General features: G+C 42.3%; 1 protein-coding gene across 2 annotated transcripts; it reads right to left on the reverse strand.

Moving 5' to 3' along the window:
* Positions 1 to 1,878: 1,878 nt before the first annotated feature.
* On the reverse strand, positions 1,879 to 23,402 carry LOC129853864 (ubiquitin-associated domain-containing protein 1-like). Of its 2 annotated transcripts, none has more exons than XM_055920318.1 (10): positions 22,998 to 23,402; positions 22,157 to 22,277; positions 21,962 to 22,035; positions 21,645 to 21,749; positions 21,220 to 21,322; positions 16,840 to 16,948; positions 14,274 to 14,532; positions 12,910 to 12,996; positions 12,558 to 12,696; positions 1,879 to 12,359 (listed from the first exon to the last, which is right to left on the reverse strand). In XM_055920318.1, exons 1-10 carry the CDS (start codon positions 23,133 to 23,135, stop codon positions 12,244 to 12,246), a joined length of 1,251 nt encoding a protein of 416 aa, XP_055776293.1. In that variant the 5' UTR covers positions 23,136 to 23,402; the 3' UTR covers positions 1,879 to 12,243. The 2 variants fall into 2 exon arrangements, with proteins under 2 accessions (XP_055776293.1, XP_055776292.1); XM_055920317.1 differs by having other exon boundaries at positions 21,645 to 21,752.
* Between the last annotated feature and the right edge of the window lie 3,784 nt (positions 23,403 to 27,186).

Here is a 27,186-nt window from a genome sequence, read left to right on the forward strand (position 1 = left end):
CCGCAAGCATACTTCCAAAGTTGTGGCAAAAATGGCTTAAGGACAACAAAGTCAAGGTATTGGAGAGGCCATCACAAAGCCCTGATCTCAACCCTATAGAAAATTCGTTGGCAGAACTGAAAAAGCGTGTGTGAGCAAGGAGGCATACAAACCTGACTCAATTACACCAGCTCTGTCAGGAGGAATGGGCCGACATTCACCCAACTTATTGTGGGAAGCTTGTGGATGGCTACCGAAGCATTTGACCCAAGTTAAACAATTTAAAGGCAATGCTACCAAAAACTAATTGAGTGTATGTAAACTTCTGACCCACGGGGAATGTGATGAAAGAAATACAAGCTGAAATAAATCATTCTCTCTACTATTATTCTGACATTTCACATTCTTAAAATAAACGGGTGATCCTAACTGACCTAAGACAGGGAATCTTTACTAGGATTAATTATCAGGAATTGTGAAAAACTGAGTTTAAATGTATTTGGCTAAGGTGTATGTAAACTTCCGACTTCAACTGTATATATATATATCCAGTGTATGCCGTCTTACATTTTTCCATTCTATTATTTTACATAGTATTTTTAATATTAGTGTTTCACTCACTTCTCTTTGACCTACATTGTTGAAGCTTGGAGCAAAAGCATTTCACTGTACCCTCTAATTACATCTGCGACCCTGTGCATGTGACTAATAAACTCCGAGTTGTATTTGTATTTATTATGGATCCCCATAAGCTGCTGCCAAGGCAGGGGTCTATCAAAATTAAGGCAGTTCTACAATTTTAGAAACATGACATTCATAACAGATTTCACAACACACTAAGTGTGCTCTCTCAGGCCCCTACTCCACTACCACATACAGTATGTAGAATACAAAATCCATGTGAGAATAGTGCGTACGTTATCGTGTGTGTATGCATGTCTGCTCCTATGTTTTTGTGTTTGCTTCACAGTCCCTGCTTTTCCATAAAGTGTACTTTAATCTGTTTTTTAAATCTGATTCTACTGCTTGCATCAGTTACCCAATGTAGAATAGAGTTCCATGTAGTCATGGCTCTATGTAGTACTGTGTGCTAGTCGTTTAAACAGACAGCTCGGTGCTTTCAACATGTCAATAACTCTCACAAATACAAGTAGTGATGAAGTCAATCTCTGCTCCACTTTGAGCCAGGAAACATTAACATGCAGATGATTAATGTTTGCTCTCTGTGTACATCCAATGGCCAGACGTGCTGACCTGTTCTGAGCCAATAGCAAATTAATAAGGGTTGGTAAAAGGCTGATTGGTCGGCTATTTGAGCTAGAAAAGGGGGCTTTACTATTCTAAGGTAGCGGAATGACTTTTGTTTCCCTCCAGGCCTGAGGGCATACACTTTCTAGTAGGCTTAAATTGAAGATATGGCAAATAGGAGTGGCAATATCGTCCGCTATTATCCTCTAATTTTCCTTCCAAGTTGTCAGACCCCGGTGGCTTGTCATTGTTGATACCAATAATTTTTTCACTTCTTTCACACTCACTTTACGGAATTCAAAATTACCATGGTTTATGTGTGTTCATATGAAACCAGGAGTCAAAACCCGACCGAATGCCCCCCCCCCCCCCCAAAAAAAAATATTGTCGTGACCCACAGTCCTTGTTTTACCCATTCTGGGTCGGGATTACGACCTACGGTCCACCACTTGAGAATGTGCTGTGACCTTGCCATAGAGCAGCCATAGGGGAAAATATATTCTTTATCACATTTAAAGCGTTGTAGCATACACCTGCAATTGACACAAACTTCCATGAAAGGATGGAGAGGCACTACAAGGACAGGGAGCAGTTGGTTTTCAGAAAGCAGTGAATGGTAAACACACAAAATTAGCACTCCAGCGCATCAGGTAAATTCAAAACCTTTATTGGTATTAACAAACTTGAGAAGTGATGTTACAAGGCTTTTCACATTTTCCACAGTTGAGGAATAAACAAATTCACATTAAAATGACCCGGCGTGACAGCTGAATTGTGTGAATCTAGATCAGATAGATAGTGAGGACTTGCTCAGAGCAACAGTTGGTCGCAATGTGCTCCATAGCCCCCTCCCATGGCCCTAACCCATTGATGTCTGCGGATCTGAAGGCTTTGGAAAGGTATAAGCAGTGTAGTGGTGGAGGGTCCACCTTACAGATCTGCAGACATCCAAGGGTCAGGTCCACATACTGGTTAGGACAAAGAGCGTAGTGTTAGGGAGCAAATTGGGACCAGCTGCAAGACAAGAGTTGGGCAAATAGAGGAGTAAGTACATGAGCAGATAATCACCAGACAAATACCAAGTCACTGTGTTGATACTTAAATCAACAGAAGAGTCGTGTACGTGTCAGTGCTGCACACAACATGCATCCTGAGATCACACAGCAGCATAGGTTAATAAGTGCTTAAAGTGGTTTAACAGCAAAAATGGCAGTCTGTTTTAGCATTAGATATCCTGCAGCATAGTCTGGGCTGGCTAATGCTAGAACAGAATACCATCCCGGGTTAGTAGTTTGTTTCACATCTAAAACAACACAAAAGCTTGTCGGTATGAAATGCATTGAGCACCTATGATTTTCTCTCTTAGGTCTATACTGTCTCCGGGAGTTGAAACAAAACGTACTCCCCATTTCACGTCAACAAAGCACAGGATTCAAAAAGAATACTGCAACAGAAATGCTCTTAATGTAATAATGATTTGAATGACAGTAGCCCCGAGGGCGAGGCTAGTCGGTTTAACAGAATGAGAGATTATATTACATTGGTTGTTGGTACCGGACAGTACTGTATGAACACCCAGTGAACAATCCCAACTGCCAAAATGACTCACACACACCAAGACCCCCAAGCACTAATCAAAGGTAAATTGTTAAAGATGGCGCCGGAGGGGATGGCTGCCGCTTACAGGCTCTTAAACTATTGTGCTATTTTGTGTGTTTTTTCACATTGTTTGTAACTTATTTGGTACATAATGTTGATGCTACCGTGTCTTATGAATGAAAAGAGCTTCGGGATAAGAACAGCGATTACTCACCTCAAACTGGACTAATATTTTTTCTGTAATGAGTCTGACACAAAGGATATAGACAAAAGCCCAAATCCCTGTCATTCGCATGAAGAAAATAAAGAAATACAAGGGGCGGAGATCAGGGTGCCTTGTGAGAATTTGTAGGTAAGTGGATAACCCGCCTCTACCATCCATTCTATTGGCCAACATGAAATCACTGGAGAATAAACTGTATGAGCTCCGTTCGAGACTAACCTACCAACGTGACATTAAAAACTGTAATATCTTATATTTCACAGTCGTGGTTGAAATAAGACAAGGATAATATACAGTTGGCTGGGTTTTCCGTGCATGGGCAGGACAAAACAGCTACGTCCGTCAGACAAGGGGTGGGGGTGTGTGACAATTTGTCAATAACAGCTGCTGCGAGATGTCTAATATTAAGGTCTCGAGGTATTGCTCACCTGAGTTAGAGTACCTCATGATAAGCTGTAGACCACACTATCTACCAAGACTGTTTTCATCTATATTTTTCGTAGCGTCTATTTACCACCACAAACCAATGCTGGCACTAAGAAAATGCTTATCCAGAAGCGATGCTCCTAGTGGCCAGGGACTTTAATGCAGGCAAACTTAAATCCGTTTTACCTAATTTCTACCAGCATGTCACATGAGCAACCAAAAATGCTAGACCACCTTTACTCCACATACAGAGACGCGTACAAAGCTCTCCCTCGCCCTCCATTTGGCAAATCTGACCTTAATTCTATCCTCCTGATTCCTGCTTACAAGCAACAACTAAAGCAGGAAGAACCAGTGACTCGCTCAATACGGAAGTGGTCAGATGTCCTGTAGCGTAGCATCCGCTTCAGGACTCTTTTGCGAGCACAGACTGGAATATGTTCTGGGATTCATCCAATGTCATTGAGGAGTATACCACCTCAGTCACCGGCTTTATCAATACGTGCATTGATGACATCAATCCAACAGTGACCGTACGTACATATCCCAACCAGAAGCCATAGATTACAGGCCGCACCGAGCTAAAGCTGGAGGAGCGGGGCACTAATCCGGACGCTTATAAGAAATCCTGCGATGCCCTCAGACAAACCATCAAACAGGCAAAGCATCAATACAGGACTAAGATTGAGTCCTACTACACCGGCTCTGACACTCGTCGGATGTGGCAGGGCTTGCAAACTATTATGGACTACAAAGGGAAACCCAGCCACGAGCTACCCAGTGATGCAAGCCTACCAGATGGGCTAAATGACATTTTTTGGTCGTGTCAAGGCAAGCAACACTGAAGCTTGCATGAGAGCACCAGTTGTTCAGGACGACTGTGTGATTATGCTCTCCGTAGCCGATGTGAGCAAGACGTTTAAACAGGTCAACATTCACAAGGCCGCGAGGCCAGACGGATTACCATGATGTGTACTCTGAGCATGCGTGGACCAACTGGCAAGTGTCTTCACTGACATTTTCAACCTTTCTCTGACCGAGTCTGTAATACCTACATGTTTCAAGCAAACCACCATAGTCCCTGTGCACAAGAAAGCGAAGGTAACCTGCCTAAATGACTACCGCCCCGTAGCACTCACGATGGTATACCATGAAGTGCTTTGAAAGGTTGGTCATGGCTCACCTCAACACAATCATCCCGGGAAACACTAGACCCACTCCAATTTGCATGCCGCTCCAAAAGATCCACAGATGATGCAATCTCATTCCACACTCCCCTTTCCCACCTGGACAAAAGGAACACCTATGTGAGGATGCTATTCATTGACTACAGCTCAGCGTTCAACACCATAGTGCCCTCAAAGCTCATCACTAAGCTAAGGACCACCATGGGACTAAACACCTCCCTCTGCAACTGGATCCTGGACTTCCTGACGGGGCGCCCCTAGGTGGTAAGTGTAGGTAACTAGACATCTGCCACGCTGATCCTTGACATGGGGGCACCTTAGGGGTGTGTGCTTAGTCCTCTCATGTACTCCCAGTTCATCCACATCTGCGTGGCCAAACACAACTCCAACACCATCATTAAGTTTGCTGACGACACAACGGCGGTAGGCCTGATCACCGACAACGATGAGACAGCCTATAGGGAGGAGGACAAGAGACCTGGCAGTGTTGTGCCAGGACAACAACCTCTCCCTCAACGAAAGCAAGACAAAGGAGATGATTGTGGACTACAGAAAAAGGAGGAACGAGCACACCCCCATTCACATCAACTGGGCTGTAGCGGAGTGGGTCGAGAGTTAAGTTCCTTGGTATCCACATCACTAACAAACTAACATGGTCCAAACACACCAAGAAAGTTGTGAAGAGGGCATGACAATGAGTTTTCCACTCTCAGGAGACTGAAAAGATTTGGCATGGGTCCTCAGATCCTCAAAGGTTTTACAGCAGCACCATCGAGAGCCTCCTGACCGGTTGCATCACCACCTGGTATGGCAACTGCTCGGCATCTGATCGTAAGGCACTACAGAGGGTAGTGCGTACAACCCAGTACATTACTGGTGCCAAGCTTCCTACCATCCAGGACCTATTACACTAGGCAGCGTCAGAGGAAGGACTAACAAATTGTCAAAGACTCCAGTCACCCAAGTCATTGACTGTTCTCTCTGCAACCGCACAGCAAGTGGTACCGGAGCACCAAGTCTAGGTTCAAAAGGCTCCTTAATAGCTTCTACCCCCAAGCCATAAAACTACTGATCAATTAATCAAAATAGTCCACCAGGACTATTTACAGTGCATTCTCGACGTGTATACAGAAAGGATGCCAATATAGTCTATGGCCTCTATACAAATGCATTGAACATTCAACAATGCTACATTTTCTCAAGGTCTATCTATTTTGTAAATAAATTGTATTTCAATAACTTGAAGGGCAGATTTCAGATTCTCGCAAATGTAATATTATTAATAAGAGCAAGTAACTATTTTTGCTTAACTATAAATACACACACAATTCAAGGAAATACTTATATAAAAAAAAAATCTAAATCATGTTCAAATATTGCATTTGACCAAACCATACTTATTGACCCTCTGTTCAATAAGGCACGTTACCATGGATTAGTTAAAGCCATAAAAGGAGTAGAGGTTTGGCCTCACAGTGGCATAGCTAGAAAAACAACATCAGCCTCCCTGAGGACAGTCACATCAAAAGCACATTTCAAATATTGAATACAAAAACTCAAAGCTTCCAAACACACCTCCCATCAGCCATGTTCTACTTATAGACTTAACTCACAATTAAATTAAGGTTGCGTCCCATCATTCCCTAATATAGTGCACAACTTTAAAAAAAAGAAAGAAAGAAAGAAGGAAGAAAAAAAAACATTACCGGTAAACACATGTACAGTCGTGGCCAAAGGTTTTGAGAATGACACAAATATTAAATTTCCACTAAGTTTGCTGCTTCAGTGTCTTTAGATATTTTTGCCAGATGTTACTATGGAATAGTGAAGTACACTGCTCAAAAAAATAAAGGGAACACTAAAATAACACATCCTAGATCTGAATGACTGAAATATTCTTATTAAATACTTTTTTCTTTACATAGTTGAATGTGCATGTGCAAATGTGCATGTGTCTGCTCAAACGGTCAGAAACAGACTCCATGAGGGTGGTATGAAGGCCCGATGTCCACAGGTGGGGGTTGTGCTTACAGCCCAGCACCGTGCAGGACGTTTGGCATTTGCCAGAGAACACCAAGATTGGCAAATTCGCCACTGGCGCCCTGTGCTCTTCACAGATGAAAGCAGGTTCACACTGAGCACATGAGCACATGTGACAGACGTGACAGAGTCTGGAGACGCCGTGGAAAACGTTCTGCTGCCTGCAAAATCCTCCAACATGACCGGTTTGGCGGTGGGTCAGTCATGGTGTGTGGTGGCATTTCTTTGTGGGGCCGCACAGCCCTCCATGTGCTCACCAGCGGTAGCCTGACTGCCATTAGGTACCGAGATGAGATCCTCAGACCCCTTGTGAGACCATATGCTGACACATGCACATTTGTGGCCTGCTGGAGGTCATTTTGCAGGGCGCTGGCTGTGCACCTCCTTGCACAAAGGCGGAGGTAGCGGTCTTGCTGCTGGGTTGTTGCCCTCCTACGGCCTCCTCCACGTCTCCTGATGTACTGGCCTGTCTCCTGGTAGCGCCTCCATGCTCTGGACACTACGCTGACAGACACAGCAAACCTTTTTGCCACAGCTCGCATTGATGTGCCATCCTGGATGAACTGCACTACCTGAGCCACTTGTGTGGGTTGTAGACTCCGTCTCATGCTACCACTAGAGTGAGAGCACCGCCAGCATACAAAAGTGACCAAAACATCAGCCAGGAAGCATAGGAACTGAGAAGTGGTCTTTGGTCACCACCTGCAGAATCACTCCTTTTTGGGGGGTGTCTTGCTAATTGCTTATAATTTCCACCTTTTGTCTATACCATTTGCACAACAGCATGTGAAATTTATTGTCAATCAGTGTTGCTTCCTAAGTGGACAGTTTGATTTCATAGAAGTGTGATTGACTTGGAGTTACATTGTGTTGTTTAAGTGTTCCCTTTATTTTTTTGAGCAGTGTATATTTGTGTCATTCTCAAAACTTTTGGCCACAACTGTACAGTGCTGGTCCCATGTTTCATGAGCTGAAATAAAAGATCCCAGGAATGTTCCGTATGCACAAACTCGTTTACATGCATTAGTGAGCATTTTATCCTTTGTCAAGATAATCCATCCACCTGACAGGTGTGGAAATGTCAAGAAGCTGATTAAAGAGTATTATCATTACACAAGTGCACCTTGTGCTGTGGAAAATAAAAGACCACTAAAATGTGTAGTTGTCTCACACAACACAATGCCAGAGATGTTCCAAGTTTTGAGGGAGTGTGCAATTGGCACACCGGAGCCGTTTCCAGAGAATTTAATGTTAATTTCTCTAGCATAAGCTGCCTCCAAGGTAATTTTAGAGAATTTCGCAGTACGTCTAACCGGCCTTACAACCACAGACCACGTGTAGCCACGCCAGCCCAGGACCACCACATCTGGGTTCTTCACCTGTGGAATCGTCAGACGGGGGAGGAGTATATCTATCTATAATAAAGCCATTTTGTGGGGTAAATCTTATTCTGATTTCTTAAAATGTTTATTTAACCTTTGGCTGGGCCTGGCTCCCCAGTGGGTTGGCCTGGCTCCCAAGGCAAAGGGTGGCTACTTTGAAGAATAAAATATATTTTATTTGTCTAAACACTTTTTGAGTTACTACATGATTCCATATGTGTTATTTCATAGTTTTGATGTCTTCACTATTATTTCTACAATGTAGAACATAGTAAAATAAAGAAAAACCCTTGAACGAGTCGGTGTAGCCAAACTTTCGACTGGTACTGTATATATTTTAGGGAATGGGGTGCCATTTGGGACGGAGCCTAAAATAATCAGTCATATTGATTCATCAAAAGCAGTACTAGCGTGTCTGAGTACTCACTTACTATAAATTATTGTAAAAATATATAGAATAAAGATATAGCCTTACTAACTCATTTCAATTCACATATTTCTGACACTAATCAAATATTTTTACAGGTCTTGCTATTGCACAAAAATGCACTATTATTACACGTATATCTTATGATAAGGCAAGTCATCGCACAGTCAATAATAAGTACATGATGTTTTGGTTAAACAGCTCACATCTAGTTTACTGGCCCACCATTCAACCAGCAGGTTTACTTAGCTCAGTATACCACTGCATGTCAAATTCTTCAATGCATTGGCTTGTATGTTCATACTAAGATAGCTTGTTTCATTGCAGGAAGGAATGATACACCACCACTCAATCAACACCCTTCCACTAATGTGACATCTGTGGATCAAGCGTCAATTTCCCCTGAAACCTATCATATGTAGCCTGGTCCCAGAACTGTTTGTGCTCTTGCCAACTCCAACGCTCAGTGTCATTTTCTCCTATTGAAATCCTTGGGTGGGCCGCCATCCAAACTGTGTAAAAAAGACAAGATAAACAGGCCGGTTGCGCCCACTGTCACGTCCACCACCTAAGACACTTTTTGATCCAGAAAAACCCCTGCAATCAGTGACAAGAAGTTGGTCTAACAGCACAAACAGACAGGCACTCAGACCGCCCATTGTCAGAAAATACGAGTACTATTGTTCCTGGTGTAGTGAGTTGTTTTAAGAGCATTGAGAACAGGCGCAGAATTAGAGCAACGTGATAACATTCAGAGCACAATGACAACTAATTAATACATACAGTACCAGTCGAAAGTTTGGACACCTACTCATTCAAGGGTTTTTATTTTTTTACTATTTTCTACATTGTAGAATAATAGTGAAGACATCAAAACTACGAAATAACACATATGGAATCATGTAGTTGCCAAAAAAGTAGCCACCCTTTGCCTTGACAGCTTTGCACACTCTTGGCATTCTCTCAACCAGCTTCATGAGGTAGTCACCTGGAATGCATTTCAATTAACAAGTGTGCCTTGATAAAAGTTAATTTCCAGAATTTCTTTCCTTCTTAATGTGTTTCATCACTTGTGTTATGACAAATTACGGGTGGAATACAGAAGATAGCCCTATTTGGTGAAAGACCAAGTCCATAATATGGCAAGAACAGCTCAAACAAACAGTCCATCATTACTAAGACATGAAGGTCAGTCAATACGGAACATTTCAAGAACTTTGAAAGTTTCTTCAAGTGCAGTCGCAAAAACCAAGCGCTATGATGTAACTGGCTCTCCCAACACAGGAAAGGAAGATCCAGAGTTACCTCTGCTGCAGAAGATAAGTTCACTAGTTACCTGCACCTCAGACTGCAGCCCAAATAAATGATTCACAGAGTTCAAGTAACAGACACATCTCAACATCAACTGTTCAGAGGAGACTGCGTGAATCAGGCCTTCATGAGTCAAATTGCTGCAAAGAAACCACTAATAAAGGGCACCAATTACAAGAGACTTGCTTGAGCCAAGAAACACGAGCAATGGACATTAGAACAGTGGAAATCTGTCCTTTGGTCTGATGAGTCCAAATTGGAGATTTTTGGTTCCAACCGCTGTGTCTTTGCGAGACGCAGAGTAGGTGAAGGGATGATCTCTGCATGTGTGGTTCCCATCATGAAGCATGGAGGTGTGATGGTGGTTTGCTGATGACACGGTTGGTGATTTATTTAGAATTTAAGGCACACTTAACCAGCATGGCTACCACAGCATTCTGCAGCGATACACCATCCCATCTGCGCTTAGTGGGACTATCATTTCTTTTTCAACAGGACAATGACTCAAAACACAACTCCAGGCTGTGCAAGGGATATTTGACCAAGGATATTGATGGAGTGCTGCATCAGATGACCTGGCCTTCACAATCACCCAACCTCAACCCAATCGAGATGGTTTTGAATGATTTGGACCGCAGAGTGAAGAACAAGCAGCCAACAAGTACATTACAAGTGTAATGTAGATTTTTTAAAATAATTTTTAAAAAATAAAGAAAAACCCTTGAATGTGTAGGTGTCCAAACTTTTGACCTGGTACTGTAGGTCTCTAAATAGATATTTAAAAAAAAAAAATCAGGACCATTACCAAGACAGATTTGACTTCGGACACTAAAAAGACAGCACATAATACACTTTTCTAAAAAGAAAGTTGCAATTAAATACATATTTGGGAGAAGGACAATGTCCTCCTTTACTTTCCCACTTCTTTGAGTAGTGTCACACTGTGACTCACAGCAGGCAGACCACTAGGCTCCCAAGGTTGAACACACAGAGAGAGATTTTGAGCGAAAGCAAAAGATAAAGTCAGTGTGTCTGACCACCCACATCCACCTGTACATCCACACTCTAAGTTCTGGACTTAATGTGATAAGCACAACCATTGCCACCACAGCAAGTGCATCCCAATACTTCCTACAAATCTAAAAGCATCAGATTTGTGGAGGCATGGACTAGAGGGAGTTTCAACCACATTTCTTACACCAGTCATTTCCTTTTAAACCACAGAAGGGAAGTGAACAAGTGCACAATTTAGAAGGAAGGAGAGGTTAACTGAAACATAGCCATAACCTGAGGTTTAATCATTCAAGAAGGGTGGAACGTTACACAACTTTAAGATGGAAACACGTAATTTAGAACAGACCTTATTTGTCACAGGGAATAATCTAATCGGATCCGCTCTATACATTACATGTCTATCTACAACCTTTGGAACGTTTTCATGTTCTGAACAAACCTCTGGTGAGTACTGAACACTCATTTCATCATCACGCAACAGTTTGATGCATGTTCACTTGCAGTCTGACTTGTCTTCAACCAAATTATACAGACTGCCTGGAGTCATTCAACTCACGGTAGAAACATTCACCATTGAGGACATGTAATAATTTAAGGAGACAAATTAAACAAATGAATATTTGAATATGGCAAAAAGGAATGTTTTTGAAGAGTAAACATTGGTTTGATGCCCGATGGTCTTTTTTTGTACATGGATAAATGTATCAAATAAATCATGTGCGTCATAACTATAAACTGTTATTTTTAAAATGTAAAAAACAAAACAATAATTGTAATAATCATGTTAACATAGTTTTGTACAAGGTTTTCTGTGGTATAAATAAATATGTCTTTTACACCCCCCCCCCCCTTCTCCGGCTTTGACTTTAAGGCAAAAAACAATACTTGTCACAGCCGTGTACACACTTACACAAGCTCACCTACACACACACACACGCTCACCTACACACACACACACACAAGCTCACCTACACACACACACACAAGCTCACCTACACACACAAGCTCACCTACACACACACACAAGCTCACCTACACACACACACAAGCTCACCTACACACACACACAAGCTCACCTACACACACACACAAGCTCACCTACACACACACACAAGCTCACCTACACACACACACAAGCTCACCTACACACACACACAAGCTCACCTACACACACACACAAGCTCACCTACACACACACACAAGCTCACCTACACACACACACAAGCTCACCTACACACACACACAAGCTCACCTACACACACACACACACACACACACACACACACACACACACACACACACACACACACACACACACACACACACACACACACACACACACACACACACACACACACACACACACACACACACACACACACACACACACACACACACACACACTCTCTACGTGCGGTTGAGTGTCTGGAAGATTCTGGAGATCTGCAGCATGACAGGCCCAGTCTCAGGGTCATTCATCCATTGGGTGCTGTTCAGAGGGTTCTCCAACATGTCCTCAAACGCTACACACAAACAGAAGGTTTTAGAGGGTTTTAGAGACTACACAACAATTCAATAAGTAGCCTCGTCTGAGCCAGAACGGCCCATAGGACTGAAGCATGTTTCTGTAGCGTGACGCTTGATGAACAGGTACACCCCCTCCCCTTATCCTCTGAGCTTTGTTATTTTTAACTGAACAATTTGTTTTACTCCAAACCTACCCAGCAGTGTTTTGGGATTGGTGAGGCCCAGCTGGACCACAGGGTTCTCCAGGATGGCCTGGAACAGAGAACTGTTGATGTCGATGCCTTTATCCAAGTCCTCCGGAGACGGCTTCCTGTCCCCCAGCAGCCACTCGCACTGTGGGTTTAGATCGCTAAGTTAACTTCTCTTAAACTAGGACGGTCAATGGAGAACCAGTTCTCGTTCCTAATGACAACATGGGTAAGAGGTGTAAAAAGCAGTTCATTCATAGAAGACAGGAAGCAATGACTTCTTTTTTTTTTTTTACTCAATAAGTGTCTGCTTCATTTTCTTTGATCTTTTATTCCTCAGTGTGGACAGTAAACCTACTGCAGTATCCTGTTGGTTGTTATTGACTCTCAGGGCATCGACCACCTCCTTCTCATCAAAGCCCATCTCCATTAACGCAATGACAGCCTGCAGAGACAAAGAACGATACGGAGTTAGTTTATCATTACACACTACACCGTCATTCTATAAAAAGGGCCAATAGCTTATCACAGTTTGAAGACAACATTCAGTAAGAGAGTAGCAGAGACACATTTTACGACATTTTAGGTAAGCTAGCTAACAGCTATATACACAGTGTACAAAACATTAGTAATAGCTCTTTCCAGGGGGAAAGCTATGACCTCTTATTTATGTCACTTGTTAAATCCCCTTCAATCAGTTGATGGATTCTGTTCAAATGTAACACGTTTCATTTTAAACTATAGTTTGTTTGTATCTTGTTTAGTAAATAATCCTTAACAAGTGAGTATTAATGGAGTTCAGGCCATGAAACTGTGTGTATGCTAATTTGGAAAAGTTGACCTAATCAGTTAAGAGGAAATTGCCTAGGGTCAGAGAGCAGGGTCAGGCCCAGGACAATGAAGATGGATGGGGTGTGATTCTGACATCTAGCTAAACAAAGAGAGGACCATGGACATTCCACAGTCCAGATATGGGATACTCATTGGGGTCATAAAATGTATAGCTGGGGTGGTGACTAAAAGGAGAGAAGAGTATGAGATGTGTTGTGAACGTTCTAAATGTATGCACTCAGCTGACGGCATCCTTGGTAATAAAATCTTTAAACTTCTCTTGAGCTTTTGGTCTCAATTCCAGGCTGCATCACAACCGGCCGTGATTGGGAGTCCCATCGGGCGGCGCACAATTGGCCCAGCGTCGTCTGGGTTTGGCCAGGGTAGGCCGTCATTGTAAATAAGAATTTGTTCTTAACTGACTTGCCTAGTTAAATAAAGGTTCCATAAATAAAAAATTTAAACAATTCCTTATTGCAGAGGTTGCAATAGCAATGGGGAGGAAAGACAGGTTAAAGGATTCTTAAGCCTTGAGACAATTGAAACATGGATTGTGTATGTGTACATGTCAGAGGGTGAATGAGCAAGACAAAAGATTGAAGTGCCTTTGAACGGGGTATGGTAGTAAGTGGCAGGCACACCATGGGCCAGCATCCCTGTGAAACGCTTTCGATATGTTGTAGAGTTGAGGCTAATGAATTGAGGCTGTTCTGAGGGTACATTGGTATGCAATTCAACATTAGGAAGGTTTCTTGCCTGGTCACATATTTGTTTGTCGTCTTGCCAAATCCTTCAGTTGGCTATTCAGCACAAACAGATATGGGACCAGTCTAACATGTAACAGTTTTAGCTTGGTATATCCCAGGGCATTGGGACAGAGAGAACACTCACCCGTGAGTCGGGCCTGAACTCCCTTTTCCTTCGGATCCTCTTGAAGATCTCAGTGAGTTCGTCCTGCCTGGCGGCGGCATCCGTGTTGGTCTGGGAGAGGGTGCGGAGGAGGTTCGGAAATGAGGCGGAGATAGAGGGGATCAGGGGTGGTGCTGTGGCTCCTACTGCTCCTGGGGCGTCCTGGCCGGGCAGGGTGGTGTCCACCGTGGGGTCGTCTACATGCTCAATCAGCCACTCCATGGCCTGGGTCACTGACATGCTGCAGGAGAGGCAGTGAGGGAGGGGCATGGTTAAATTTGTTGTTTCAGACTCATCTGATCAGACTGGACTCACTTGTTGTGATGGATAGAATCACAGGCTAAGTGTCTAATTGATTCTTTATAGACTTCACTGATATGACCACTGACCAATATCATCGACCAATATCATCAGACTACACTCCAGCGTAGTGGTCCATCCTCAGTGAATTTAAAAAATATATATTTAATGTCAGAAATGTATCCTTTTTGGATAAAACTATACTAAATATAATCACATCACCAAATAATTGATTAAAACACACTATTTTGCAAAGAAGTTCTACAGTAGCCTCAACAGCACTCTGTAGGGTAGCGCCATGGTGTAGCAGGAAGACAGCTAGCTTCCATCCTCCTCTGGGTACATTGACTTCAACACAAAACCTAGGAGGCTCGTGGTTCTCACCCCCTTCCATAGACTTACACAGTAATTATGACAACTTCCAGAGGACTTCCTCCAACCTCAGAGCTCTTGCAGCATGAACTGACATTTTGTCCACCCAATCAAAGGATCAGAGAATTAATCTAGTACTGAACGCATAAACAGCATAAACAGCTAGCTAGCACTAGTGTATAAAATGTGCTGAGTAGTTGATTCAGAGAGAGAAAGACAATAGTTGAACAGTTAAATTAATTACTTCCAAAATGGAGAAGCAAGAGAGTAATTTCTCTCTCCCACTTTGCTGGCAAATGCAGCTAGCTAGTTTAGCCTACTGAACACCCTGCTCAAACAGAGGGATGCTATGTTAGCTAGCTGGCTATGACTTTCCAACACAACACTGGAACTCAAGGTAAGTTTTCGGTTTTACAAATGTATTGCCACCAGGCCTCTCACTGGAGTCCAATCAGTAACTGCTTAGTGACTATACAGTACACTAACATTACTGCATGATTGTAGCGGGTTTACTAACGCGTTAGTTCAATTAGCTTTGCTGACTATGACGTTACTTTAGCTAATATGGTGACAATGATGTAGGCTGAGTGTAGCGGTTTGGCTTGGAAAGGTTTTTTCACAGCTGATGTGTTGCACATTGAAGTCCACAAGCGAAAGGGAAGAGGTGAGAGGAGGAGCGCGCATAGATGCGAGAAGGAATACAACGTGGCTGCTATGAAAGCGAACTGTGTTTGTGTGAGATCAGGGGTGAATTTATTCACGATTCTGTTGAAAAATGTTTCTTAAAAGGAAGCAAACGGAACAAAACGAGTATAAACATAGTTGAATTTGTCGATTAGAAACTCTCGTTTGCAACTGTTGGTCTAATGATTACACCCTATATCAGCTAGATGCAGGCAAGAGTGTGCAAGGTAGTATTTAAATGGGCACCGTCTGTCCATGTGTCAAAAAAAAAGTGTCACTGTCACCCTAAATTTGGTGTCTCGCCCTGTGTGCACCTACGTTGTAAACTTTTATTCATAGGCTAGGTTGTAGCAACCTCATGATGGGTATAGGGAAAATTTGAGTATTATGTGGCAGCCTAAACCTATCGCAGTTACATTGAACATGAATGAGTGTCATCCAATATGCTGTAATAGAAACAAGGCCATGCTCATTCATTTTTTTTTTATCTGCCATCATCTTAAACACTACAGGTATTTTTGTTTTGCATAGAAAAGTCTTGGGCGAACGGCCTAATCATTTGTTTAGGTCCAAACAGTGTTTTCAGGGGGGGCTTAATTTTTGGGATGGAAAAACGTTCTCGGTGTTGTTGTATATAGAAAAAACTAACCAGTTAGTATCATGTATGTAAAAATAGAAGATAATGGACCTATAATTTTTTTAACAATTTTTTTCAAACTAATAACAAATAAAAATAACTCAAATAAAAGCTAGACAAAAACAATGATTTCAGGACTATTGGTTTTGTTATCATGTTTGAGCATAAGAACACCGTATTAGCCATGGCAAAATACATCAAATTGCAGGGGGGAAACATGCAGGAAAATAGCTAAAAGTTCTCTCAGCTCCATAGCAGAATTGCAGAAGATTGGCTTACAAACGGCAAAAGCTCTCTCAGCTTCATGGAAAAATCTGCAGAATTGCAGGAAATAGCCCTGTGGCCAAGATGGGGGTCTCAAAAATGTTCTTGCCCAGGGCCTTGACCAAATACAGCTGGGCCAAGATAGCACTAACCATGGGCTGAGCATGCCCATTGCCACACCCCGTCACGCCCCTTTTTGATTCAGAAAAAACCCTGCACTGGTTGTGTCAGTGATTCTGATTAATCTCATTTGACTTCAGGTGCTGATAAGTATTATTGATTGTGACTCACTGGTTGAGTCTGAGAGCTTTGATGGCTCTGCTCTCAGGGAAACCCATCTCAGTCAGCTGCTGAAGGGTCGTCTCATCCACCCGGTCCTCCTCCTCCTCATCCAGCATGGCTGACAAACCACACACACAATATTAGTGAATAATAGTATAACTATAATAATACTTTATGCAATGGCATTGCTACTGACTGCCTTGAAGGGAATTTTAGAGCGTGCATTATTTAAGTGATAATGCCCGAGAAGCCGGTGTTTGAGGGATATATCGTCAAACCGTGCCAATATATTCTCCAAACACCGGCTTCTCTGGCATTATCACTTTTATACAACGGGTTGCCAAAATATACTTTATTTTATTTTGATTAATTTATTCATACTATTTAATCATTCCACAAGATATAGTACTGACACAAATCTAGGGTTGCTACCCAAGCTGGCTGGTCGTACGTTCTATCGGTTCGGTTGCCAGAGACGTGACCCAGTCATTTAGTCTTTTTGTTCTGTATCTACAGTTGAAGTCGGAAGTTTACATACACCTTAGCCAAATATATATATATTTTTTTCTTTTTAAATTTTATCCCATTTTCTCCCCAATTTTCGTGGTATCCAATCGCTAGTAATTACTATTTTGTCTCATCGCTACAACTCCCGTACGGGCTCGGGAGAGACGAAGGTCGAAAGCCATGCGTCCTCCAAAGCACAACCCAACCAGCGCGCCTCCAACCCGGAAGTCAGCCGCACCAATGTGTCGGAGGAAACACCGTGTACCTGGCCCCCTTGGTTAGCGCGCACTGCGCCCGGCCCGCCACAGGAGTCGCTGGAGCGCGATGAGACAAGGATATCCCTACCGGCCAAACCCTCCCTAACCCGGACGACGCTATGCCAATTGTGCGTCGCCCCACGGAACTCCCGGTCGCGGCCGGCTGCGACAGAGCCTGGGAGCAAACCCAGAGACTCTGGTGGCGCAGCTAGCACTGCGATGCAGTGCCCTAGACCACTGCGCCACCCGGGAGGCCAGCCAAATATATTTTAACTCAGTTTCACAATTCCTGACATTTAATCCTAGTAAAAATTCCCTGTCTTAGGTCAGTTAGGAGAACCACTTTATTTTAAGAATGTGAAATGTCAGAATAATAGTAGAGAATTATTTATTTCAGCTTTTATTTCTTTCATCACATTCCCAGTGGGTCAGAAGTTTACATACACTCAATTAGTATTCAGTAGCATTGCCTTTCAATTGTTTAACTTGGGTCAAACGTTTTGGGTAGCCTTCCACAAGCTTCCCACAATAAGTTGGTTGAATTTTGGCCCATTCCTCCTGACAGAGCTGGTGTAACTGAGTCAGGTTTGTAGGCCCCCTGAATCACACACGCTTCTTCAGTTCTGCACACACATTTTCTATAGGATTGAGGTCAGGGCTTTGTGATGGCCTCTCCAATACCTTGACTTTGTTGTCCTTAAGCCATTTTGCCACAACTTTGGAAGTATGCTTGGGGTCAATGTCCATTTGGAAGATCCATTTGCGACCAAGCTTTACTTCCTGACTGATGTCTTGAGATGTTGCTTCAATATATCCAAATAATTTCCCTCCCTCATGATGCCATCTATTTTGTTAAGTACATCAGTCCCTCCTGCAGCAACGCACCCCCACAACATTATCTTGCCACCCCTGTGCTTCACGGTTGAGATGGTGTTATTCGGCTTGCAAGCCTCCCCCTTTTTCCTCCAAACATAAGGATGGTTATTATAGCCAAACAGTTCTATTTTTGTTTCCTCAGACCAGAGGACATTTCTCCAAAAAGTATGATCTTTGTCCCCATGTGCAGTTGCAAACCGTAGTCTGGCTTTTTTATGGCGGTTTTGGAGCAGCGGCTTCTTCCTTGCTGAGAGGCCTTTCAGGTTATGTCGATATAGGACTCGTTTTACTGTGGATATAGATACTTTTGTACCAGTTTCCTCCAGCATCTTCACAAGGTCCTTTGCTGTTGTTCTGGGTTTGATTTGCACTTTTCGCACCAAAGTACGTTCATCTCTAGGAGACAGAACGTGTCTCCTTCCTGAGCCGTATGACGGCTGCGTGGTCCCATGGTGTTTATACTTGCATACTATTGTTTGTACAGATGAACATGGTACCTTCAGGCGTTTGGAAATTGCTCCCAAGGATGAACCAGACTTGTGGAGGTCCACAATATTTTTCTGAGGTCTGGCTGATTTCTTTTGATTTTCCCATGATGTCAATCAAAGAGGCACTGAGTTTGAAGGTAGGCCTTAAAATACATCCACAGGTACACCTCCAATTGACTCAAATTAGGTAAATTAGCCTATCAGAAGCTTCTAAAGCCATGACATTTCCTGAAATTTTCCAAGCTGTTTAAAGGCACAGTCAACTTATGTATGTAAACTTTTGACTCAATGGAATTGTGACACAGTGAATTGTAAGTGAAACAATCTGTCTGTAAACAATTGTTGGAAAAATTACTTGTGTCATGCACAAAGTAGATGTCCTAACCGACTTGCCAAAACTATAGTTTGTTAACAATAAATTTGTGGAGCGGTTGAAAAACGAGTTTTAATGACTCCAACCTAAGTGTATGTAAACTTCCGACTTCAACTGTATTGGCGCAACCCAGTCGTTCATTCTAAATGTTCCATTGCCATACTGGCTGGCAACGTTCTTATCCCTTGCTTGCTAGCTATTCAACTACAGCTAACTTAGTTATGTCAAACAGTGCAGCCAGAATAACAGCCGCATTATGCGTTTGTTTAAGCTGTTTTCTAGTGATATTTTTTGGGATACATCCATAACAATGAGCTAATGATGCGCGATTTCACCTGGCGTAGAAAATCTGGACACTGTTGTTCAGAGGAGCTAGCCAAAAACACAGCTAACACAATCACTTCAAACTGAAGCTGGAAAGACTGCAAACTAGCTGCACTTCATTTAGCTTCACCTGTATATTGACATTTCTTTGTATCCATAAAAATGTATGCTGATTCATGATTTCGACTGGCTGAGAAAAGCTGCCCGTCTGTCTCAAATTTGAATATTGAAATGTTGCAAAATCTCAGAAAGCAAGATTTATACAAATCTCCGCTGTTGAAAACTAAATGTTAGTCTAAAAGAAAGGTGAGATATTGTCTAGATGCATTTTATAGTAGAGATCAAGTTTATAAATTGCCTGGCTGGGCTGACGAGACAGTGGATTGAGCAGTCAGATGGAACAGAGTAAATAAGCATTTTAACGGCATAGATTTAGCCAGTGGTAACTTGTGGAATAGACACCGACTGCAACGCAGTTTTAACCAATCAGCATCCAGAATTAGATCCACCCGCTGTATAATTAAGCAATAAGGCACAGGGGGGGTGTGGTATATGGCCAACATACCACTGCTAAGGGTTGTTCTTAGGCACGATGCCAACCCACAAAGCCCAGAGGTGCCTTATTGATATTATAAACTGGTTACCAATGTAATTAGAGCAGTAAAAATAAATGTTGTCATACCCGTGGTATATGGTCTGATATACCACGATTGTCAGTCAATCAGCATTCAGGGCTCGAACCACCCAGTTTATAATTCCCTATAATGCACAGTATAATTCAGTGGCTATGAAATTCATACTTACATGTTCTGTTTGAGCTGCTTTTGAAAGCAAAAGTTGATTTGAAAACATTATTGGCATTGTTGAATTAGATTTTCATAATAGCAAATTAGGACTAATGCTTTGGCCATAGAAATCAGAATCAATCATACTGATTTATATGGATTTGGTTAGCTGGGCTAGCAAGTCTATTTGTTTGGTTACCAAGGCAACTACTATAGATATCTAGTAAACTTGCTAGCTACTTCAGTGGTTGAACACATTTCTAGCATCAAATGTGTTAAATTATAGCCATGGTATAAAAAAAGGGATATTCAACTTGGGATAATAATACAACTCTGTGGAAGGTGAGTTCCACATCGCACATTATTGTCCAGAGAACGTATAGCCACTAGTTGATTATCCCTTACATATTGCACTATTCTGTCACTCATACATAAGCTCAGTGACAATATGACTGTTACAGCTCCAACTTGTTGTTCATTAAAAATGGCAGGTAGCCGTTGGGGCGGCAGGTAGCCTAGTGGTTAGAACGTTGGGCCAGTAACCGAAAGTTTGCTAGATCGGATCCCCGAGTTGACAAGGTAAAAATCTGTCGTTCTGCCCCTGAACAAGGCAGTTAACCCACTGTTCCTAGGCCATCATTGTAAATAAGGATTTGTTCTCAACTGACTTGCCTAGTTAAAAAAATATAAAATAAACTAATGCAAAACCAGCCTCTTACAGCCCTGCAAGGCAGGTGCCAAAAACAATCTTAGATAATTAAATAATTTCTACACTGTACCATTGGCCTTTTTGAAGAGCTCCACGGCATCGGGGTTCAAGGCGAGAAGCTTCTGGGCAACTTCAATGAGAGAGACAAGGATTTTCCTGAGCTCCGTCTGAAACTGATGGAAAATGTACACACACACACATAAACCAGAATTAATAACCTCTCTTTAAGAATGAGGTTCTTTGGGAATGAGATCTTCTGACCTCATTGGAACTTCCTGGGTAAAAAATAAATAAATAAATCTTAGTACCAGGGACTTAGAACAGGCTTAATATGACCAAATCCACTCATTTGAATATGTCTCTGATAAGTTTGCAGGACCATGCATTTTAGGCCTATAGTTGAATTTCAGTACAATAGTTAGTTGAAAGCTCCTGAAGTGCTTGAACTATGCATTCTGACAGGTTATTTACTGTATTGTGCCGTACTGTACTTACATCTCTGATGTTATGCTGGGTGACAGTGCGGTCTGTGTGGCGGGTGGACAGGCCAGCGGTGGCCTTCAGGATGGCATCTTTATCTGGAGCCTTGTTATCCTGCTTCTTCTGACAGACAAGGAGGAAACACACATTAAGATAGTCCCAAACAGTACAACTAGTTGGATGTAATACGTTTCTTGATGTGTTGTCCCTGGTTCTAGCAGTCTTGGCAATTCATTAAAGATTTTTGTCTGATGATCAGTGCCCTTGCCGAGTTAGATAAGCCACAAACCAATACAATTAGGGAGAGTATTTAAATCTGTTGTTTGGCCTACCTTTTCCTCTGCAGTTATGTCAGCCATTTTCAGAGGGGGTGGCAGTGGTCTCTTCTTTATCAGTAGAAGAACATCTAAAAGCAAAGGAAAACATTCACTTAATGGCATGTAGTAGCATTGATCATATTGGCTAATTGTTTGATTGGAAATGATAAACATTGAGACAACTTCAAACCTTTAAATCCATAGGAGTACCTTTATCTTTTAGACTTTCATCTGCAACCGTTTTAGTTTCTTTGAGGATACTCTCCGTGGCAACATGGACAAGTTTATGGTGTGTGATTGTTTTGGGGTCTTCGAGGCTTCCATGTAAATACTGCAAAACAAGCAAACCCCCCACCCCCCCAAAACAATTATCCCACCGACAGGAACCAGTAGCAGTACTTTCACCCTGGTAATTATATTACTCTTTTTTTTTTTTTTACCACGCAAATAATTGGTAATGGATAGGCTAGCTAGACCTATATCAACAGCCAAACGTATTTCTAAAAGGTACCAATGATTTCTGCATTAGCTGGGTCTCTTACTGTTATCTCGCTGATCTAAACTTGTACTAGGAGGATGCAGTGCAGAAAGAGACTGGCAGCCATATGGGGTAGGCTAGCTGCATGTGGGGCATCATACTGTCACTTACAGAAAAATCAAGTGTAAAAATGGGTGGCCCTAACTAGCAACAGTACAGTATAGTCTGTGGAACAAATAAGGAAAAGACAGGAGCCTAGGAACATAAACAGAGTAACTTACATAGCTACACCAACAGACACGAGCATTTGGGCTAGACTAGCTATCACATTTTGCCAAAGAGCTCCTGGGGTGCGCCTAGTTTGCAGGGATTCTAGGCTCGCTAACTTGTGAACCAACTTGCTAAATTATAAATAGCTGTGTCTACCCAGTTACTATAAATACGTTACGACTGACACCGACACTGACTATTTCAACTAGGGCTGCAAACATCGGCGACAGTTACACAACTACGTTACAATTTCACCCGGGCAAACACCAATGAATGAGCAAGTAAGAAAATAAACAAGCATACATGTTTCAAGCACTTCTCTTTGAGTTTTTCAATAGTGGTACCCTCTGTTACTTCTTCCAACCACTCTGTACCCTCCATAGTACAAATGTGGATTTTTAATATTTTTCCAGCGAATATCTTCTCTTCTTGCACAAACATAGCTGTAGTTTTGTGTGTAACTATCTAGCTAGCGAGCCAGTTCAGTGATGGCTACGTTAGTTTGCTAACATTAGCTAGCGCCTTCGAAAAACAGCGACAATAGTGCAAACACCTACACTTATGATTTTCAAACAGTTTGATCAGACTCCAATGCTATAGCAGTCGAGTGCTGTTAATTTCGCAAAGAAGAGTTGTTTATCTTTCTCCAAGAGCCGAGCAGCTAGCCAAGTATACTATTGTGTTGGTTTTGATTAACCTTTGAACCTAGGCAACGTTTGTCCCTGTGCAAAATGGGAATTGTAGTTGTTTTAAATTGTGTAGTTTGACGCTCAATTTGCTTAGCTGTGAATCCTACAATGTACCACCAGAAGAGGGAGACAAAGCCTGCAGTGCCTGGGCCTACCTACTACACTGAACATAAATATAAATGCAACATTTTCAAATATTTGACTGAGTTACAGTTCATATAAGGAAATCAGTCAATTTAAATAAATAAATTAGGCACTAATCTATGGATTTCACATGAATGGGGAAACAGATATGTATCTGTTGGTTAAAGGTAGGGGCGTGGATCAGAAAACCAGTCAGTATATATATATATATTTAGTTTGTTTGTTTTTAACCTTTATTTAACTAGGCAAGTCAGTTTAGAACAAATTCTTATTTACAATGACGGCCTACCCCGGACAAACCCTCCCCTAACCTGGACGATGCTGAGCCAGTTGTGCGCCGCCCTATGGGACTCTCGATCACGGCCAGTTGTGATACAGCCCGGGATCGAACCAGGGTATGTAGTGACGCCTCTAGTACTGAGATGCAGTGCCTTAGACCGCTGCGCCACTCGGGAGCCCTAGTATATGGTGTGACCATCATTTTCCTCATGCATCTCCTTCGCATAGAGTTGATCAGGCTGTTGACTGTGGCCTGTTGACTTCCTCTCTAGGTTTCTTCCTCGGTTTTGGACTTTCTAGGGAGTTTTTCCTAGTCACCGTGCTTCTACACCTGCATTGCTTGCTGTTTGGGGTTTTAGGCTGGGTTTCTGTACAGCACTTCGAGATATTAGCTGATGTACGAAGGGCTATATAAAATAAACTTGATTTGATTTGATGCCTGTGGAATGTTGTCCCACTCCTCTTCAGTGGCTTTGCGAAGTTGCTGAATATTGGCGGGAACTGGAACATGCTGTCGTACACGTCAATCCAGAGCATACCAAACAGTTTTTGACAGTTCAGGTCATGCACAGCATTGAGACTGTTTCTGTACTTTGGTTTCTGTACACATAGGTACAGTTGAAGTCGGAAGTTTACATACTCTTAGGTTGGAGTCATTAAAACTTGTTTTTCAACCACTACACAAATGTCTTGTTAACAAACTATAGTTTTGGCAAGTTGGTTAGGACATCTACTTTGGCATGACACAGGTCATTTTTCCAACAATTGTTTACAGACAGATTATTTCACTTATAATTCACTGTATCACAATTCCAGTGGGTCAGAAGTTTACATACACTAAGTTGACTGTGCCTTGGAAAATTCCTGAAAATTATGTCATGGCTTTAGAAGCTTCTGATAGGCTAATTGACATCATTGGAGGTGTACCTGTGGATGTATTTCAAGGCCTACCTTCAAACTCAGTGCCTCTTTGCTTGACATCATGGGAAAATCAAAAGAAATCAGCCAAGACATCAGAAAGATATTGTAGACCTCCACAAGTCTGGTTCATCCTTGGGAGCAATTTCCAAACGCCTGAAGGTATGATGTTCATCTGTACAAACAATAGTACACATGTATAAACACCATGGGACCACGCAGCCGTCATACCGCTCAGGAAGGAGATGCGTTCTGTCTCCTTGAGATGAACATACTTTGGTGCGAAAAGTGCAAATCAATCCCAGAACAACAGCAAAGGACCTTGTGAAGATGCTGGATGAAACTGGTACAAAAGTATCTATATCCACAGTAAAACGAGTCCTATATCGACATAACCTGAAAGGCCGCTCAGCAAGGAAGAAGACACTGCTCCAAAACCGCCATAAAAAAGCCAGACTACGGTTTGCAACTGCACATGGGGACAAAGATCATACTTTTTGGAGAAATGTCCTCTGGTCTGAGGAAACAAAAAATAGAACTGTTTGGTCATAATGACCATCCTTATGTTTGGAGGAAAAAGGGGAGGCTTGCAAGCCGAATAACACCATCCCAATTGTGAAGCACTGGGGTGGCAACATCATGTTGTGGGGGTGCTTTGCTACAGGAGGGACTGGTGCACTTCACAACATTGATGGCATCATGAGGGAGGAAAATTATGTGGATATATTGAAGCAACATCTCAAGACATCAGTCAGGAAGTGAAAGCTTGGTCGCAAATGGGTCTTCCAAAATCGACAATGACCCCAAACATACTTCCAAAGTTGTTGCAAAATGGTGGAAATGGACAACAAAGTCAAGGTATTGGAGTGGCCATCACAAATGTGTAGGCAGAACTGAAACAGCATGTGGGCGGGCAAGGAGGCCTACAAACCTGACTCAGTTACACCAGCTCTGTTAGGAGGAATGTGTCAGAATTCACCCTACTTATTGTGGGAAGCTTGTGGAAGGCTACCCAAAATGTTTGACCCAATTTAAACAATTTAAAGGCAATGCTACCAAATACTAATTGAGTGCATGTAAACTTCTGATCCACTGGGAGCATGGTAAAATAAATAAAAGCTGAAATAAATCATTCTCTCTACTATTATTCTGATATTTCACATTCTTATAATAAAGTGGTGATCCAAACGGACCTAAGACAGGGAATTTTTATTAGATTAAAATGTCAGGAATTGTGAAATACTGAGTTTAAATGTATTTGGCTAAGGTGTATGTAACTTCCGACTTCAACTGTATGTGGTGCCAAACTGGATCAGTACATCTACTGCTTTCTCAGTCAGGCAGGAGACTGCTTCTTGTAGATTAGCAACCCAGAACTGTATGAGTGTTTGCCTCAAAAAGCATCTTGCTTCAATCAGTTTATTCCAGTTCATAATACAATTATTACTTGTATTTTAACAGCAACCGTTCCAACCTAGACTTGTTTTCAACAATAATTTCTACAGTAAGATGTACAGTAGGCCTGATAATTTTTCATCTTCATCTGCACTGTTATTAGTGTCGCTAGCTCGCTTGCTTTGGCTAACGCTAGCTATTAGCTGTGAACAAGGCCAGGGAACTGATTGAAAGAGAAACTCAAATCTACTACGAGAGATAGTACTCCCTTATTTCACCTGTTATAAAATGACATTCTGCCCTGTTTAGTAAGAACTCCTTGGGTTTACCGTCATGCTGTGGATGATGTGTCATGTTAATTTGTACGTTTTGAGAATTATTACTAAGCACTTCTCCGCACCAAACACATTGTGGGCGCTCCTCGTTATTTCTCAAAGTTTGTATGAAAGAGAGATAAACTCATCGGCGTATTTGCGTTTCATGACGATTCCGCTCAGTCAGAACTTGTGGCTTGCCTGAGTCCATTTGATGACAGCGGTGACTGGGAATGACAAGTCAGTGACAGCGCATCATCTGCTGCTGAACGACAGCGCTGCAGCGTGTGTCGCGGAGTGACGTTCAAGAAAACTGCAGAAAAAAGATCTGGTAAACGACAAAGCACACGGGCATCTCCCTCTCCCACTTTGCCAAACCGAGCATAGACCGCTGCTAATCAGAGAGTGCACTGAACAGAGAGCGCAGTCGCACTTGGCCAAATCAATTCCAGTAATTCATGAATTAATTATACATTTACTCTGACACCTCGCGACCCACTTTGGAATGACAGATCTGTAACTCGCATTTCTATGTGAATTTGGTCGCCTCTCCCAAAAAGTTACAGCTTTAAGTTTAAACTTTTTTTCTTCTCAAAATGTGCATCAGCCAATTAAAATCGTCGACGTGGTCTATGAAAACCCCTGTGTTTTTCCCTCACTGTGGGGAAATTGTGAATAGCGACTTGGAGAAGGCCTATTGGCTGATGCAGAATTTGTTACAGGAAATAATACATGTCCAATGTGTTGTTAGAA

This window comes from Salvelinus fontinalis, chromosome 4 (assembly GCF_029448725.1).
Source record: "Salvelinus fontinalis isolate EN_2023a chromosome 4, ASM2944872v1, whole genome shotgun sequence".
NCBI lineage: Eukaryota > Metazoa > Chordata > Actinopteri > Salmoniformes > Salmonidae > Salvelinus > Salvelinus fontinalis.

Excerpts from the sequence above, each read along its gene's own strand:
- LOC129853864 (XM_055920317.1), bottom strand. The coding sequence starts at position 23,135 with ATGTTTGTGCAAGAAGAGAAGATATTCGCTGGAAAAATATTAAAAATC. Across the intron at positions 21,753-21,961 it reads ACATAACTGCAGAGGAAAAG|AAGAAGCAGGATAACAAGGC; the intron begins GTAGGCCAAACA and ends CTTGTCTGTCAG. Across the intron at positions 16,949-21,219 it reads GCTCTTCAAAAAGGCCAATG|CCATGCTGGATGAGGAGGAG; the intron begins GTACAGTGTAGA and ends GTGGTTTGTCAG.